Raw genomic sequence first — 16,100 nt, 5'->3', positions numbered from 1 at the left:
TTCTGAATGAAAAAGAATTGACTCTCATTTTTATTTTTTGGATGCATCCACTGGCTTCTATGCATTCTGTTCCAAAATTCTGTATGTTAATTTGATGCTCTTGAAAAGCAAATCTAACGGTGTTCTATTTAAATAAAAGTAGTACACCTTTCCTTAAATGTGATACTATTTAATGCTTCAGAATGCTTGGGCCAGCTGGTTTTGAATGTAATCCTCTCTTAGAAATGTCTTTAAAAAGGGCATAAGAAATTGTGCTTCTGTTTGCAGTCCTGAAAAGCATCATCTTCATAAGGGAGTTAGTTCCATCCCTAGCTATGAAGGCTGAGGAGTGATTTTGCTATCAGTAAAGAGCTTGGGTCTAAGCTTCTGGGAGTTATTACATACATAGAAATTGTACCCTCTTGACCAGAATGTTGAAAATGGCACAACTCTTATAGAATGGACATTCCTGGTTTGCTTCATAAAGAAAACTATGTAGGCATCTCTCTCAGGAGCAATATGTACATTTATTTCAGCCTAGGAAAGAGATCCTTTGGTTTAGCAAATAGAAAAGAGGGAGCTCTGCTGTGCTTTGAGTATTTTGATAAATGGAGTTTTGTTTTTATTTCACAGTACGTCAATCCTGCTTTTGAAACAATGATGGGCTATCAAATGGGTGAACTAATAGAAAAGCAATTAACAGAAGTGCCTATAAATGAAAAAAAAGCTGATTTCCTAGAAACTGTTAATTCCTGCATAAAGTTAGGAAAGGTGAGTAATGCCATTGTATCGTTTATAATTTTCTACCTTTTGCCTGCAAAGTTGTTATAGTCCAGGGATGACACATGATGTAACTTAAAGCTTCATAGGCATGTGAACGTATGCTGAGAAAGTTGGGGCTGTTCAGCCAGGGGAAGAGAAGGCTGCATGGAGACCTCATAGAAACCTTCCAGTATCTGAAGGAGGGCTATAGGGATGCTGGGGAGGGACCCTGCATTAGGGAGTGTAGTGGTGGGACACAGGGTAATGGGTTCAAACTTAAACAGGGGAAGTTTAGTTTGGGTATAAGGAAGAAGTTCTTTGCTGTGGGGGTGGTGAGGGAAGTTGTGAATGCTCCATCCCTGGCAGTGTTCAAGGCCAGGTTGGACAGAGCCTTGGGTGACATGGTTTAGTGTGAGGCGTCCCTGCCCATGGCAGGGGGGTTGGAACTTGATGATTTTAAGGTCCTTTCCAACCCTAACTATTCTGATTCTATGTAGCATTTGCAGCTTTCATACTCAAAGAAGAAGAGGAAATAAAATTGCTCATTTTTAAGGGCTTCTTTATCTTTTCTTGCTTGGAAGAGGTACATGTTATATGAAAATAAGTGACTTGCTGTGTTTCTTTATAATATATGCTGTATGTAGCAAAAGGTGTGGGAATGCCAAAGAGAAACAAGATGGATGCATGTTATCCAGTGTGATGTAAATGAGAAAAGAACCATATTGAAGTTTTTCAGCATGAAATGTGGAAGCTGATTTGCAAATTTGGAATATAAAAATATCATGACAGTCATTTGCAATATCACTTGAGAGTGATAGGTAGTGTCAGCTGGCAGCTGCCAATACCTTTTATTCTCTAATGACATGGGATCTGTCCCATGGATTTCCATTAGAAATGTTTGTTGCACCAAGGAAGTGTATTAGGAAGTGCAGCTGGCTTAAGGGAGGTCATTACAGAGAGACATGACTTTGCCTGATCGTGCCATGATATTCCTTTGGGATTATTGTGACTGTAGTGTGAGGATCCATCTAGGAGCTTTCATTTGTATTTTGACAATGAGGTGTAAATGCTTCTGATGTCATTGAACATACAATAGTACCTTACAGGAAGAAGATCATGGATGTTACACAAATAGATTTGGGAACCAGTGTTTTTGTAGGTGCATCATGGTCCATGCTCAGTCCTGAGCCAGGATACCTAGTTGGGTCATACTGACTGTTGACTGCAGGGAAGCAGCATGTTGTTGGCACAGAGCAGGGAGATGGTAAAGTGAATCATGGCACTCTGTATCTAGGCAGTGATGCAAAAGCACCAATGCAAAGTTCAGGCTACTGCCATAAGCATTCAGCAGCAAAAGCTGCACTCGATTGGTGCAGATTGTATGTGCATTTCAACAAGAATGTGTTGCTCTTTTCTACATGTACTGGCCTTTTGGAAGAGATCCGAGCAATAGACAATAGCTGTGATTATGATTATGGTGCTTCAGACCTCTGTTGCCTGATTGAAATTGTTTTAGTAAATGTGTGTAATACAAAAGTGATGTTAGGAGGGAGTATTTATGAAGTTATAATTTGAACACATTAGATGTGTCAGGCTTTAAATCCACAACAATTCTCAAGATATGAAGTGATCAAATTTTTAAGATTTTAGTGTGCTTTAATATTTTAGTGGTTTTAATGATAGAAATATGTTTTATTCTATGAATTATAGAAATCTAACCTTAATCCATCTTTTTCATTGCACTTATTTTACTCCTGGCTCTAGAACTTCCAGCTGTGAGGCTAATGAAATACTACTTATTTAAACCTGTCTGTCAGGAACAGCTTAACCTGGTTTAGGTGAATATATTCTGTTTACATGTTTTTTTTTTATTTCCCTTTGGAACATTTTATGGCAGTCTATGTAGGCTCACATTTACATGTTAATAGAAAAATGAATTGCAAATTAAATTATTACAGGAAGTATTTATGAGTGGAGGTTAACTGTGCAGAGCAACCTTTGAAAAGTTACAGCTTTTTGAAGTTACTTTAGTTTGAAATAATTTGTGTCAAGATGTTACAGCATTTTCAGAGGTGCCTAACTTGTCCTTGAATCATTCTGACATGGACTGTGCATTGTTTTCAGGCTTGTGATTTCTTTATATCCTGATTTTAAAAGACTGCTTCTTGTTAAATAGGCTGTATTCTAGCTATGTTGTAGCATACCAAAAAGCCAACTGTCTACTCCTGTGATATCTTCTGTCAACAGGTTTGGCTTTTCTGTTTTAAACAAACATGGTAACGTAACAAAAATAATAGAAAGCAAGAATTTTTGATCTTCAGAAAAAATGTAAGCTATATAAAATCTACCTCTAGTCTTTAAATTGAATTTAAGAAGATAGATGAACTCTTGCAGCATTTCCCCTCTTGTGCTGACAAACAGCACTATGAGCAAGATCAGTATATCCAAACAAAAGTTCGTCGGGATCATACACAAAAGTTGTTACTTGTGTGGTACATAGGGATTCTTGGATCAGGATGTTGTTTCTCTTAGTAAGAAAAACCCAACTCTGGAAGTTAACTTTTTTTGTTACTACAGCTGGCTGTAACTTGCAGGAAGCCAGCATTATTGAAAGGCATTTTCATCTATACATAGACAGGCAGTTAAAAAATTAGTTGTACTTCATTCTTCTGTTTCATGATTCAATGACATCCATTAATTAAGATTAAATGTGCATTTCTGATTAGAGTTCTTGCTGCCTCTGTTCTCTGCAGTTTGACACAAAGCTCTTTATTTTACTTTTGCTTTTTCTGAAGTGAGTTGGACAGCTATCAATAAATCAGACCATTCCTCTTGCTCCTTGGGAATTACTTGCAAAAGAGCTACCTTTACAGAGGGTGTGGGAAAGAAATTGTGCTGTATGATAAAGTGTCTATGGCAAACCTCCCTAACTCAGCTTTACTTTCTGTGAGATTGTTTTCATGGCATCTTGTGTTCATTTTGGTTTGCTCTGTTTTCTACAAGTAGCTTGCTGAACTTTGCTGCCTAGTGCAAGAAACCCCAGTCTAAAAGGAGGACTGAACTGGGGGGTTACTCACTATGCATGTCAGAATCCTCCGTGGATAAATGCATGCCATGGGCTTCTTAGTGAAATTTAAACCTCAGTGTTGATTCACTCTATAAAGAATTAAACATTTTTTTACTGTACATGTTTTTTGCTCTGCATTCAATCCCAGCACACCAGGCTATGCAGAAGTGACTGATCACTGTACTGTCTGGCTGTAATGTAGGCATAACGATGAGCTTGACTGACAGCACATCTTCTGAAGTAGCTCTTCTCTGTTGGATTGCTGACAGAGGCTCTGTGCACAGCATATGGTGTCCTTAAAATATGTTTAAGTAATGTCCCTGGGAGAGCTTTACCTACCAGCGGGAGTTTGGCTTGGACCTCCTATTTCTCAGAATTCTGTTGACCTTTTCCCTCACACATTTCTTTCCACAGTTTCACATGTTTTAGAAATTCACAAGTTGAAAAATCAATCTGTTGACTAGGAAGAACACATTAGTGAATAACCTGTCTTGAAAAGGATGCACTTTCAGTGTGGGAATTATCCAATCTGCACCTTATGACTTCATCTCTTTGTGTAACTCAGGTTCATTACCTGAGTTAGAGATTAATTACTCATCTGTGCCTCATCCTGGTTGTTAGGAAACTATTGATATGCATACTTTCAATTATGACAGCATTGAATTTTTTGCTGCTTTCATTATCTTCATTTGTATTCCTCATGCAACTCACAGAAGATACTGTGCTCACTTCACAATTTGTTATGCACAGTTCTTTCCTCCAACAGATCTTCAGAAAAGCCTTTCAAATACTTTTCTGCACAGCCTGTCACCTTGCTGCTCTCTCTGGGCTGGAGTCTTTATTTGCTGGCTCCATCAACATAAATGCAAAACTGTTCTCTCTGTACCTGTGCTCTGGCCTGAGATCTGTCAGTTTAATATAAATATGTATTATGTGCCTCATGAAGGTATTTTCACATACGTTTAAGATCTACGGTCTGCTGAATTCAACTGAATATGTGATATGGAACCAATTGTTTATTAATCACTTGCTATGTATTAGATGCCCAGCTCAAAATAGGCATCTGTTAAAAAAGAACATCGCGATTCTAGGGATGGAAATGTGTAAGCAGGTTTGTAAATCTTGTCAGCTGCCAGGTTACAAAAAGTGTCTCTGTTGGAAGTTTGCTTGGCCCATGCACTGCTCCCAGAAATTAAAGGGGGAATACCGTAGTTCCCAGGTTTTGCTTTCCCTGAGTTTTCCTAAGTCACACTGTGAGGAGGCAAATCCAGTCCAGGCACCACGTGCAAGGGGAGACCCGGGGAGGTCCATCAGTGCTATAGTATGTCTTTGCTGTGGTATCTGTAGCACAGTGTGAGAAGCAGCAGCAGTGCAGAGGGGGAATTAGGAGGGAGCAGCAGGTAAGGGGCCCATGGCCTGGTGTGTGCTGAAGCCACCTTTAGCCATGTCTGCATTCATTGACATGGGAGCTTTCCTACTGCGCAGCATGACTATGGGCTCTGCTGCAGGCTTGGTATTTGACCATAGTGGTGCCTTCTGGATTTAAAATCTATAAATAATAAAAGTGATTGTTGTTACAATATTTCATTTTAAAGCATGTCTCAAACAGAGGAGAAAGGACTGACAGTGTGGAAAGTAAATGTGCTAGGATAACAAAACGCTTTTAGTCACAGATAACATTTGGTGTTAACCAGTGGTAAGACTTCCCAACTGTTCAGTAGAGATGGTGCCATCCAGAAGTGAAGGCAGACAGGTTGGCATTATGGTTTCTCACTGACCTCCTTATGCTAGGAGTCGTCACAGTTGAGGAGAAAGGCAGGTTAGCATAGCAGTCCTGGCCATGTGGTGTGTGGTCCTGGAGCAGGGCAGGGGGGTGCCCCACACTGTTAGAGCATTCCTGGAGGCTCCGAGGAAATCCTGCCTCAGGCAGGGGCTGGTCGGAGCTCTTGCTCTTGCAGGCGTTGCCAGGTCTCACTCAGTTACACCCCCACCCCTTCCCACTGAGGTAGGAGTGGGAAGAGAATACATGGTTCTGATTCTCACAGTACCTGAGGTTTGGCTGTTGCCATCAGGGCACTCACTGGCTGCCTCCTCAGAAGTCCTGCGTCCATTGGCAGCAGCATAGTGACTTACAGGTTAGTTACGGGGAGAAATTCAAGGGTGAGGACAGTTAAAACCAGTTCTGACTGGTTTTGCCTTGTAAGACAGCTTTCAATGAAAAAAATGCATGAAGCTACAGCTTCTCTTCCTGTTTTATCTGAACTTCCATTCATTTGAATTCCTTTTTCAGGAATGGCAAGGAATGTACTATGCGAAAAAGAAAAACGGAGATAGCATACAACAAAATGTGAAGATACTACCTGTCATTGGACAGGGAGGGTAAGTATGAAAGCTAAAGCCATGGTCTAGGTTCAGTTTAGAGTTCAGTTGCTTTCAGCAGACAATGGGGTTACTGTTACTATGTATAAAGGAAACTTATGCAAAGAAGGGTGCCTCAGACCTCTGCATTTAATTTCTTGAGGCAAAATCGACTTTACATGCTGTGTGCAGGGAAAGCAAAATTCGAATTCTCCCAGAAATGAGCCAAAGATCCAGATGTGCTCACCTGTGACTCTGACTCATCTAATACTCCATGAAGTGCAAGTGCACTCTCTTCTTTCTGTGACCTGTGTTGAGACCACCAGGACCTACATCCTGTTGGACTGTGCACCCTCCATGCTCATCTGCTCACGGCTGTTGCCAAGCATCTTTATGTGGAGAGGCCACTATGTGCTTTGATCCTGGTCAGAATTCAAGCATGTCTTAAATTTTTGTATTTTTGTCCAACTTGGAGCACACAGGTATAGATTATTTATTTGTACTTTTATGATGAGTCCTTCTGCGCTATACTGGAAAACAAAGTGGATCAGACTGCATGCAGCAGTAGTTTCAGAGCCCTCTAAGGCAACTTGAACATTAATTAAAGTCACAGCACATTATCTTCTGGAGAAAATCATTTAGAAAGGTGTGTCTTCATGAAGGAAAGGCCAAATGCAGCTTCTTCACCTAGTTACTTCCTAAAAAGAAAAGTGGTTTGAGTTGATTTCATCCCTAAAAGTAATTAATGTTCTCTACTCCCCATCAATAGAGTGAAAACATATTTTCAGCTTAAGATGTCAAACTTCTAAGACCAATATAAGTTGCATACATTGCTTCTTATGGAACAATCTAAACCCATTAAAATCTGGTTTAGAAAGTGTCCCGGTAATCCAGGGTGTGGTTTCCAGTTTGATTGCTCTATCCCTAAATCCTATATAAGGTTTTGGTTGCTGGACTGCACTATTGCATGTTTTGCATTTATATCATACTTCAAATATCCTACTGTAGCCCAGAAGAAGCTGGGGTGGTGGGGGGAGAAAGAAGAGGGAGATAATCTTTGCAAAAGATGCTTCCATTTTGTATTCCCTGTCACATGCAGAACTGCAGGGTTTTTTTGTTCCCAGCTGAGCATTCTTGCCAGGACAGGATTTGTCCTATGTTAATTTGTTACTTTTATCCATTTGGTGTATCAGAGTGAATTAGAACTGAGGTTTGGATGGGAATTAACACACTGTTTTTTGCCTACAGAAAGATTAGACACTATGTGTCAATTAGTAGACTGTGCAATGACAACAATAAGGTAAGTGAAAATAGTACTATGCTTGCTTTATCTTGAGCCCTAAATATTACAAAATAATGGGAAAGTTCTGACTAACTGGATTTCTCATACTGAATTGTAGGCGGAGAAGACATGTGAATGTATTCAGGCTGAATCTCAGACAGGTATGACACATCTCTCCTGTCCTAATAACCGGAGAACGTACCTGAGGAAAGAATAAAGCCCATTGTTAGTGATGTGATGGAAAACACATTTACACAGGACAGTCTGAACAGTGCCATTTAGCTGGGAATCCAGTCAAAAGGCAGGAAAATAAATACAAGCCCTCTCTACCTGCCTCATTTGTTTTAAAAGTGATATAAAGGATCCCAGCCTTGAAAACACAGTAATACCAAGTTGGTATTGTGGTATTGCTGGATCCACATTTGTGTCCGCATGAGAAGTATATTTCACTTGTAGGTAGTGGATCCCTGTGACAGAATTAGAAATAAGAAGGATGCCTTCAAGTAATTGTGTTGCTGTGGCTGGTCTATAAGCTAGTAGCATATATATTTGCATTGCTTGTAACTGTGCTGTGGGGTGGAAATGAGGATGACCAACACTGCCATTCACCTTTAGCCCACATATCAACACTTTAATTAAGGAATCCTTGGCATCTGTGCTGCAGATACCTGTTAATTGTAGTCTCGGTACTACAGGTTGTATCTGTTGGAGTCCATAAGGGACCTAGGATACATTGCTTATTTTGCTAGCATGTGGTCTGCTTTGGTCCACCAGTTCTTTATGGCAGTTGTTACTTGAGTGAACTCAGGTGTGTTGCACAAGTTGTATTCACAACTACAATTGTGTCATGGTGTCAAAAGAGGAACTTTTCATTCCACATTGTTAGATCCATTCTGCAAGAACACTTAGGCATGTTCTGCCAGAGCATGACTGGGTTCATGACAGTGTAATTGGACAAGAGTTTAAGAAGGAGCTTTCACTGTCTCTCATCTGCTGAAGCATTGTGGTAACTGTCACTCAGCTGCTATCAGGCGTTCTCTAAGTTTCACTTCCTTTAACATACATCTTAGGCACAACTGAGTGTCACTCATTGTACACTATCATTTCTCCACAGATATTCAGACTTGCAGACAAAAGGACACGAGGAAAGGATCACTAGATGTCAGATCCACAACATCACGAGGGAGTGATGGTATGTTAAACAAGTAGATTTTACCAGTTTCCTGATATATATTCAGATTTTTATCTGTGTACATACATACACATACAAAGATACGTGGTATATATGTGTATATATAGGTATGTATGTGTATATATATGCATACACAAACAGGAATAAAATAGCAAGTCATCAATTCATGAACAACTTCACATTGGTCAAATATACCCATTTTCTTCTCTTGAGCTATGTTGAGTCTTTTTTTTGAACCAGTGGAGAATGCAAGGCTATTGTCTACCATCCTGCATGGAAGACCTCATGAGATTCAACACATCTACTTCAAGTACAAGTGTCAAAATCTAAGCCTAAAAAACTTACATTTCTTATTTCTAATCTTGATAAAAATATGAAGATATTTTTTTTACTAATTTTGTTTTCCCTATGTTGTATTTTGCTCCATTAGATTGTCCCAAATTGATAGATGTGTCACATATTCGAAACTGTTGCTGATACTTACATGATTTTGTTAAAGCATATATCATTACAGTCTAGGCAGCATTACACTATTGAAGCACGGAAGTAGGTCTGCAGCAGTGAGAATACAATCATGCTCCAGTATAGCAAAGATACCATTGATTCTTCTTCTTGAGAGCTGCTCAATAGAAAGAGTAACAGAGGCATGTCTGCATTTTATAGGTAGCACAATGTAATTATCCAGAAAAATCCCATCTTGGCATTTTCTCTACAGAACCAAAATTGCCAACTGATAGGAAACATTTGTTTTCCAGTTTCCAGTGAATAATAGGCATGACCTCTGCCATTTTAATTTGGCATAGCTGTCTTCACTTCAAAGGAGCTTCATTTATTTACCTCAGCTTGGAAGCTGACTCATGACTTGTCGTGTTTCATCAGGGAGCAGAATTTACCTACCTTTGCCTGCCAGTTTATACACACACCTATAATTTTCTACTGAGTTTTTAAATTAATGTTTTATTTAGTAAACATTAGTAATTAGTAAACATTAGTAAACATTAGTATTTAGTAAACAACCTAAAACAAAAAAGCTGTACTTTTGCCAAGCTATTACAGTTACTTATATCTGATCAAGGATATCAGTGGTTCAGCATGCATCTTGTGAGTTGCCAGCATAACAAACAAGTATATGCATTCTGCAATAGATTGCATCTGAAGGGCACAGCAGGGTAAGCAGTTCTGCTTTGTTTTCCACACAGGCAGCTCACAAAGGCGGCGCTCTTCTATGGCCAGGGTACATTCCATGAGTATTGAAGCACCCATCACCAAGGTAATGTGCACTGGCACTAGCTGTTCTCAGTTATGCTGTATTGGGAATAAGGTTCCCATCCAGACTGAGGAACAAGGCAGCACTGGCCTCTGGTGCAACTTCTTCCTCTGTTCCACCTGCCCATTGGTGGAGTGCCAAAAAGCCAAATGCTCTGAAGGAAGTTTTCCCAGGCTGGGTTAGCAGAGTGCCCTCCAGGTAGTCAGCCATTGCATGACCCTTTTTTAAGGACTTTGGCTTATGTGAAGGAGGGGCAAGAGTTCCTCCTTCTTACTTAGGCATTGTAAACTGCCTTCTGAAACCATTCAAGGATTTGTAAAAATCAGCTCACTAATAAATTGAGAGAGGCCAATGGGAGAAGGTTTTATTAAATCTATTCAGAGACACCTTGAGGCTGTGCCTTGAATGGGAAAGTTATTAATAAGGCTGCTTTTAAGGTCACAATCTTGTTCCCAGAGTCAGTAGCAAACATCAGTGCTTTATTAACATCCCTTTCATTTTGATTCTCCCACGTGTGGATTGTTCATTTGCTATGAGTTTTCCATAGTAATTGATGAGTGTCTATGTTTTTTCTTCAATCACTTCTAAACATGTCTAATGCTCAACTAGGTAATAAACATCATAAATGCTGCACAAGAAAGCAGTCCCATGCCGGTTGTAGAAGCTTTAGACCGGGCTTTGGAGATTTTGAGAACCACTGAATTGTACTCTCCACAACTGGGGACAAAAGATGAGGATCCACATACAAGTGACCTTGTTGGAGGGTTAATGACAGTAAGTACATGCTGCCACAAATGGCTATCAATTAATGTTTCACTGCCTGATTTTCCCAGTTACTCAACCTTTATTATCTGGCATGTGCTAGCAATGGAAGGGAAAGCCAATTCTTTTTCCAATGTGATTCATTTTGGAAAGGTATAGATGGGAAAGGAAGAAAGAAAGACAGCTACACGCTTTATTTATTAGGGTTAGAATGGCAGGTTTTAGGAGGCTTTCAGTGTATAGGAAGAATGTGTTTTCAAAAGAATACAAAATACATATTTTTTGTGGCTATTTCTTGGGTTATATTTGTACCCATACAGACTCAAAGAAAGATCAAAGTGCTCTGAGCTAACAATATGAATGTTCACGTATTAAAACACAATCATGTTCCACAGAACTCATTATTTAAATAAATAAGGCAAGCAAAAGACTGAAGAAGGCATATATTATGTTGTTACATTATGAAAAGAAGAATGGGGGGGCATTGGAAGAAGAAGCATTGTACCCAAATTTGAACAAAGGCCATATAACAAAGCAAGGCTTGAACCCAAACCTTCAGAGCCTGGAGTCTGGCCCTCCTAATAACTAGATGAACTTGGATGAATGTTACCTGTGCCTTAAGGATATGTGTTCCCATTAGTCTGTAGGTTGTGTATAAAAGGCTACCTCAGGAAAAAACCTGACAGTGTTAGATGCAAAAAAACTCATGAGATGAGCTTTTCAGGGATTTCTCCAGGCTGTTATCATTTCATGCTCTAATTATCAAGGTGTCTTTGCAACATCTATCAGAATCTTGACACAGTTTATGTATATTTTTGCCTTTAAAATACCACAGCAAATGTCTGATCAGGAGAAACATATGAGAGATTTCAAGAATTCTAGAAGACCTGAATGGTTCATATAGGGTTGAATTTACTTAATAGTCAAGATATTTATTCTCTTTATGGATCATTGGTTCTTACATACATTTGTATTATGGCTGTATTCAGTACATGGTCCCAGAACATGCAGGTAACAGTATTGCAGAATACAAAATCCTTACTAAAAATAAACCATATACTATTTTATGGAGCAATAGAAAAGCTGAGAAAATCCACTTCAGAGTATGAGGCTATATGCTATAGTATGAATTTTAAAATGATCTGGGAGAAACATTTTTCCAGCGAAGGGTCAGTTGAAAACAGAATCATATTATTCCATTTAATATTCAGAAGTTATGTCTGAGTAGGAGAACAAGTACCAGGTTATTGGATTTGAACTCTCAAGCAGAATTCATGATGGGAAGGCCATTTGGAGTTCAAAGATGGATTTGCCAGATTCAAAAAACCCTGCTATTTCAAGACTTAAAAAACTATTTTATTCTAAATGATAGGCAACATCCTAAATTGTGTCCTAAATGTTTGTGTCATAGCAGTGCTATTGAAGTCACTGTGCCAGTTATAGGAGTAGTACTCCTTTTTAAATCACAAAACTCCAGACTCATTTACTTACAAATGTGAAAATAAGAATGAGATATAACAATTCTTTTAAGTGCAGATATTCCATGTTCACATACAGCATCCACGTTTACTTCTGCTTTACTTTGTGTGCATACACATTTTCAGTGAGGTGCATTCAAAAGGATATTTTTTTTAGTAAGTATTTTTTTATATCATGGGCATTAATGTGCAGTAACTAACAGTTCTATACCTCAGAAGAGCAAACAGGATTTGGAACACAGCATTTAGAAGTATTAGGTGAAAGGAAATATTAAATGTATCATTCTGTTAGTTTTAATGTTTTGTCTCAGTTTGCACACCTAGGGGTCATGCCAGAATTGAGCCTAGGAGGCACTGAGTTGGAGAACAAGCAAGCATACGTTCTTCTTTGACAGAAAGGAAGCCTCAGAGTAGTTTGTTGCTCTGCAATCCCAGATGCGAATAATGAAATTCTTATACTGCTGAGACAACCTGATCTGACAATACCAGGGGCAGAAGAGCAGAAGCATGTCTCCACCCATTCACTCCCACCATCCACCTTTGCTTGTGAATGGAAAGTACGTGAATATACCATGGTTTGGGGTACACATCCAGAACCTGTGTGTGTTGTCCAAACAGAGGTGGATGTGAGGCTGTAATTCCAGACTGCCATCTGCACCTGAGATTTTTAACTGTCTGAGTTCATATTATATCCTGCAGTTTCATATTCTCATCCATTATGAGCTATATGTAGAACAGGCAAATCTTAACAGTACACACAAATAAAGGAGAGGCAGCTTTGATGACTGTGGCAGGTTACAGTCAGATTTCTTTAAAGTCATTGTGCTACTTATTTGGTATCATCATCTTACAGACCTTTTGTACAATAGCCTCCCTTTAACTCTCAGCTTTTATTTAACAGGATGGTTTACGAAGATCATCAGGGAATGAATACATACTGTCAGCAAAACGTAAGTTTTAACTGGGTTGTTACTGAGATATTAAAACTTGTTAAGAAATTTAAGAAATAGGAGAAATGTGATCAGATGTTCTTTTTTATAAGCATTGTTTGGTTTTATTTTTATTTAAAAGCATTGTTCTGTAGCATTACTGAGCTTTATAGAAACAAGAGTAATCAGACAGTATTACAGAAAAGAAAACATCTACATTGAGTAAAAAGGTTATTAATGGTGATTTGGAAATATACTCCTCAACAGAAACTCATCAGGTTGCTGGCAGTTTGAGCTCTCCCATCTCCCTTAATGACATACCCCCACGGATAACAGAGGCAATGGAAAATGAAGAACAGTGGGATTTTGATATCTTTGAACTTGAGGCTGCCACTCATAAAAGGTCAGTAAACTCAAGAGCTCATAAATTGAAGTTGCTGAAAGCTGACTTAAATGTCATCCTGTAATCAGCTCTTTAATTTCTCTATTTGTGATTTTAAAGTGGAATTACTTTTAATTTCAAAGTCAAATGTTTGATATTTTCTCATTGTCATTTCTTGTTGTGTATGAACCTATTAAATATTTTCTGTTTCATCATACACTATTTCCTGCAGATTCCCAGTGGATGTAAGTGAAGATTATATATCTCTCATAGGGTATAATAACAAAGCAACACAATTTAAAAGTCTTACTTTTCTGTTCTCAGTAATAGAAAAGTTCTACAAATTAAATTGTGGTCTTGTGGAGATTCAAATTCAAATTATGGCCAACTGCACACAGAGTCAACATGCTGGTCTTAGTTTGATCGGTTGATACAAATCATGTTTTATTTTCTTTCCATGTAATTGGGTAATTTTTATTCCTAAGCAGTTCAAGTACAGCAGAATTCCCATTGCCTTTCTCTGGGAGTAGAGGAAGGTCTTCATTCTAAAATCTTTGCAGGCTATATATTACGTATAAAATTAACTGAAGAATATTTACTCATAAAAAGTAGGGCACACCAATGTCCATCGCAGAAGTTTTTAAAAGCAAATGAGCAGTTTTGACAGACTGTACTTCATTAGTAACAAATGTTCCCACTAAGTCTGTAAATTCATCTTTCTGTTTAAATCCTCGTTTTTATTTTCTGATGCTGATCAAAAGTTGTCCTTTGGGTCTAGTTTCATTTACCATGCTTTGACTTAGCTTACAGTGCCTATGAGACACTAATTTGGAGGCTAGATCCTGCAATGAATTGACTATCTTAAACCCTCTTCAAAATCCCAGATCTGTAAGAGCTTTTAAAGGTATTAAAAACCAATGTCTAACAAAGATATCAGGCAGTTAGTTAACATATATGCACTTCATTTTCAGACCATGGGGGTTTTTTATTCTTCTTTAAGGTGATTTTATTGTAGGTGAAGAAATTTGCATCCAGTTACTTTAGGTTTTGGTTTTTGTTTTCTTTGCATTTTTCCTTTGCTATTTCTATTCTATTTCTAATGAAGTGCTACAGATACAGTAATTTAAAAAAATGTCAAAATGTAATCAGCTTGTGTGATTTTAAACACCTAATATGCACATTGCAGTAACTTATGAGTTAGTTACCCCAGCCAACATGCATGAGATTACCAGATAGGCTTCTCTGTTCTTACTGATTTGGAGAGACCACAGAGGGACAAAAGAGCTACTTTGTTGCCTGTCCTCGTGTTAAAGCTATTATAATGATGATTGCTTCTTGCTGTGTTTAAATAAAGGCAATTCATTTATTAAGAGAATTAAAGTGATCTCCAATGAATCACAAGTATGAATATGTTGTTAGTATTGTCTTCAAGTCCAAGCAGACATTGGTAGTAAAGTCAAGATAATTCATTAAATCTAAGCTTTAGTGCATTACAGTTCACTGACACAGAAACCCGGACAGACCTTTGTCTCACAGTGCTGTGAGACAAAGGGAGGGGATTAAGAAGCATTTAACTTTAGTATATTGTGATTGTAGTATATGACACAGTATTGTTGAGTAGTTTTGCCAAAAGTTGTACACCCAACTCTAAATGACCTCAGCAGCTCTAAATGACCTCACCTAACCTGTCAGGTGCAGCAAAAAATCAGAGTGCTTGATGCATCTGGAATCAAGCAGGAACGTGACATACCAAAATAAGGATTTAAGATCTATTTTTGAAAAGACACATTTGAAAATAATTACCACTATACCTGTTCTTCTTAAGCAAAAAAATGCAGTGGGCAAGAAAACAGTGACGTTAACTGGTTTTAAAATGAAGTCTAGTGGACTGAAACTTGATTTAAAAAAAAAAATAAATATTTGCTCTATTAAACATATTGCACTTTCACAGCTTTCAGATTAGAAATATTCTGCGCTGCTGTTCTGATCTTCATTCACCTGCCAGTCATCTGGGTTTAAATTGTGCAGTTTGGCCTGGATAAGCAAGAGTACTGAAATACAGTGGTATTGGCTGTTTTTGGAGATAGATGTCAGACTTAGCTAGCCTGAAGTTTCGTCTGGCCCTTACACTCTTCTAGAAATGGCATACTCTGGCCTGGCATTTGCTTCCAGAACACTGCCATCTTTCAACCTCTATTGCATGCAAAGCCAGTGAGCAATAGAAGCCAGCAAAGGTGGGCGTAAAAGAAATTGAATAGATCTGCAGCACAGAAAGAATAATGATTGTGGCATTATATTGTATAGGTAGACTTAATCTAACTGTTAAACAAGGCAGTTTAGGAATCAGTGGCAGCAGCAAGGTAATCACCTCCCTCCTCTCATTTTGACTTCAGTCTACAGGTACCCAGCATAGACTCCCCGAGCCCCAGAATAGTGGTTCATGTAGTACAGCAGCAATATGGAACCTTTTTATATTTTTATATGTCAGGAACTGGCATGGTTCTGAGTGAGCATATGATGGGTAGGCAGAACATTTCAACAGGTTTAGACTGTAATTCTGTAACAAGTCCTTATACCCAATCTGACATGTCATCGATTAAGAATTCATACTATTTATGCTATATAATATTATCTTAGCTCAT

The 16,100-nt window shown here is 38.4% G+C and overlaps 1 protein-coding gene across 2 annotated transcripts in view; it reads left to right on the top strand.

The window, feature by feature from the left end:
- The window catches only part of LOC101874123 (high affinity cAMP-specific and IBMX-insensitive 3',5'-cyclic phosphodiesterase 8A), a 116,281-nt gene that overhangs the window by 89,466 nt on the left and 10,715 nt on the right, over positions 1-16,100 (top strand). For both annotated transcript variants that reach the window (XM_031048685.2, XM_031048684.2), the window contains exons 8-16: positions 613-750; positions 6,099-6,187; positions 7,415-7,466; positions 7,567-7,609; positions 8,563-8,640; positions 9,840-9,910; positions 10,517-10,681; positions 13,049-13,097; positions 13,344-13,479. In XM_031048685.2, the coding sequence (XP_030904545.2) occupies positions 613-750; positions 6,099-6,187; positions 7,415-7,466; positions 7,567-7,609; positions 8,563-8,640; positions 9,840-9,910; positions 10,517-10,681; positions 13,049-13,097; positions 13,344-13,479 (821 nt within the window). The remainder of the gene's footprint in view (positions 1-612; positions 751-6,098; positions 6,188-7,414; positions 7,467-7,566; positions 7,610-8,562; positions 8,641-9,839; positions 9,911-10,516; positions 10,682-13,048; positions 13,098-13,343; positions 13,480-16,100) is intronic.

Source organism: Melopsittacus undulatus, chromosome 9, assembly GCF_012275295.1.
Source record: "Melopsittacus undulatus isolate bMelUnd1 chromosome 9, bMelUnd1.mat.Z, whole genome shotgun sequence".
Lineage (NCBI taxonomy): Eukaryota > Metazoa > Chordata > Aves > Psittaciformes > Psittaculidae > Melopsittacus > Melopsittacus undulatus.
The sequence above is the reverse complement of the archived record's forward strand: the minus strand, read 5'-3'. Positions and strand labels throughout refer to the sequence as shown.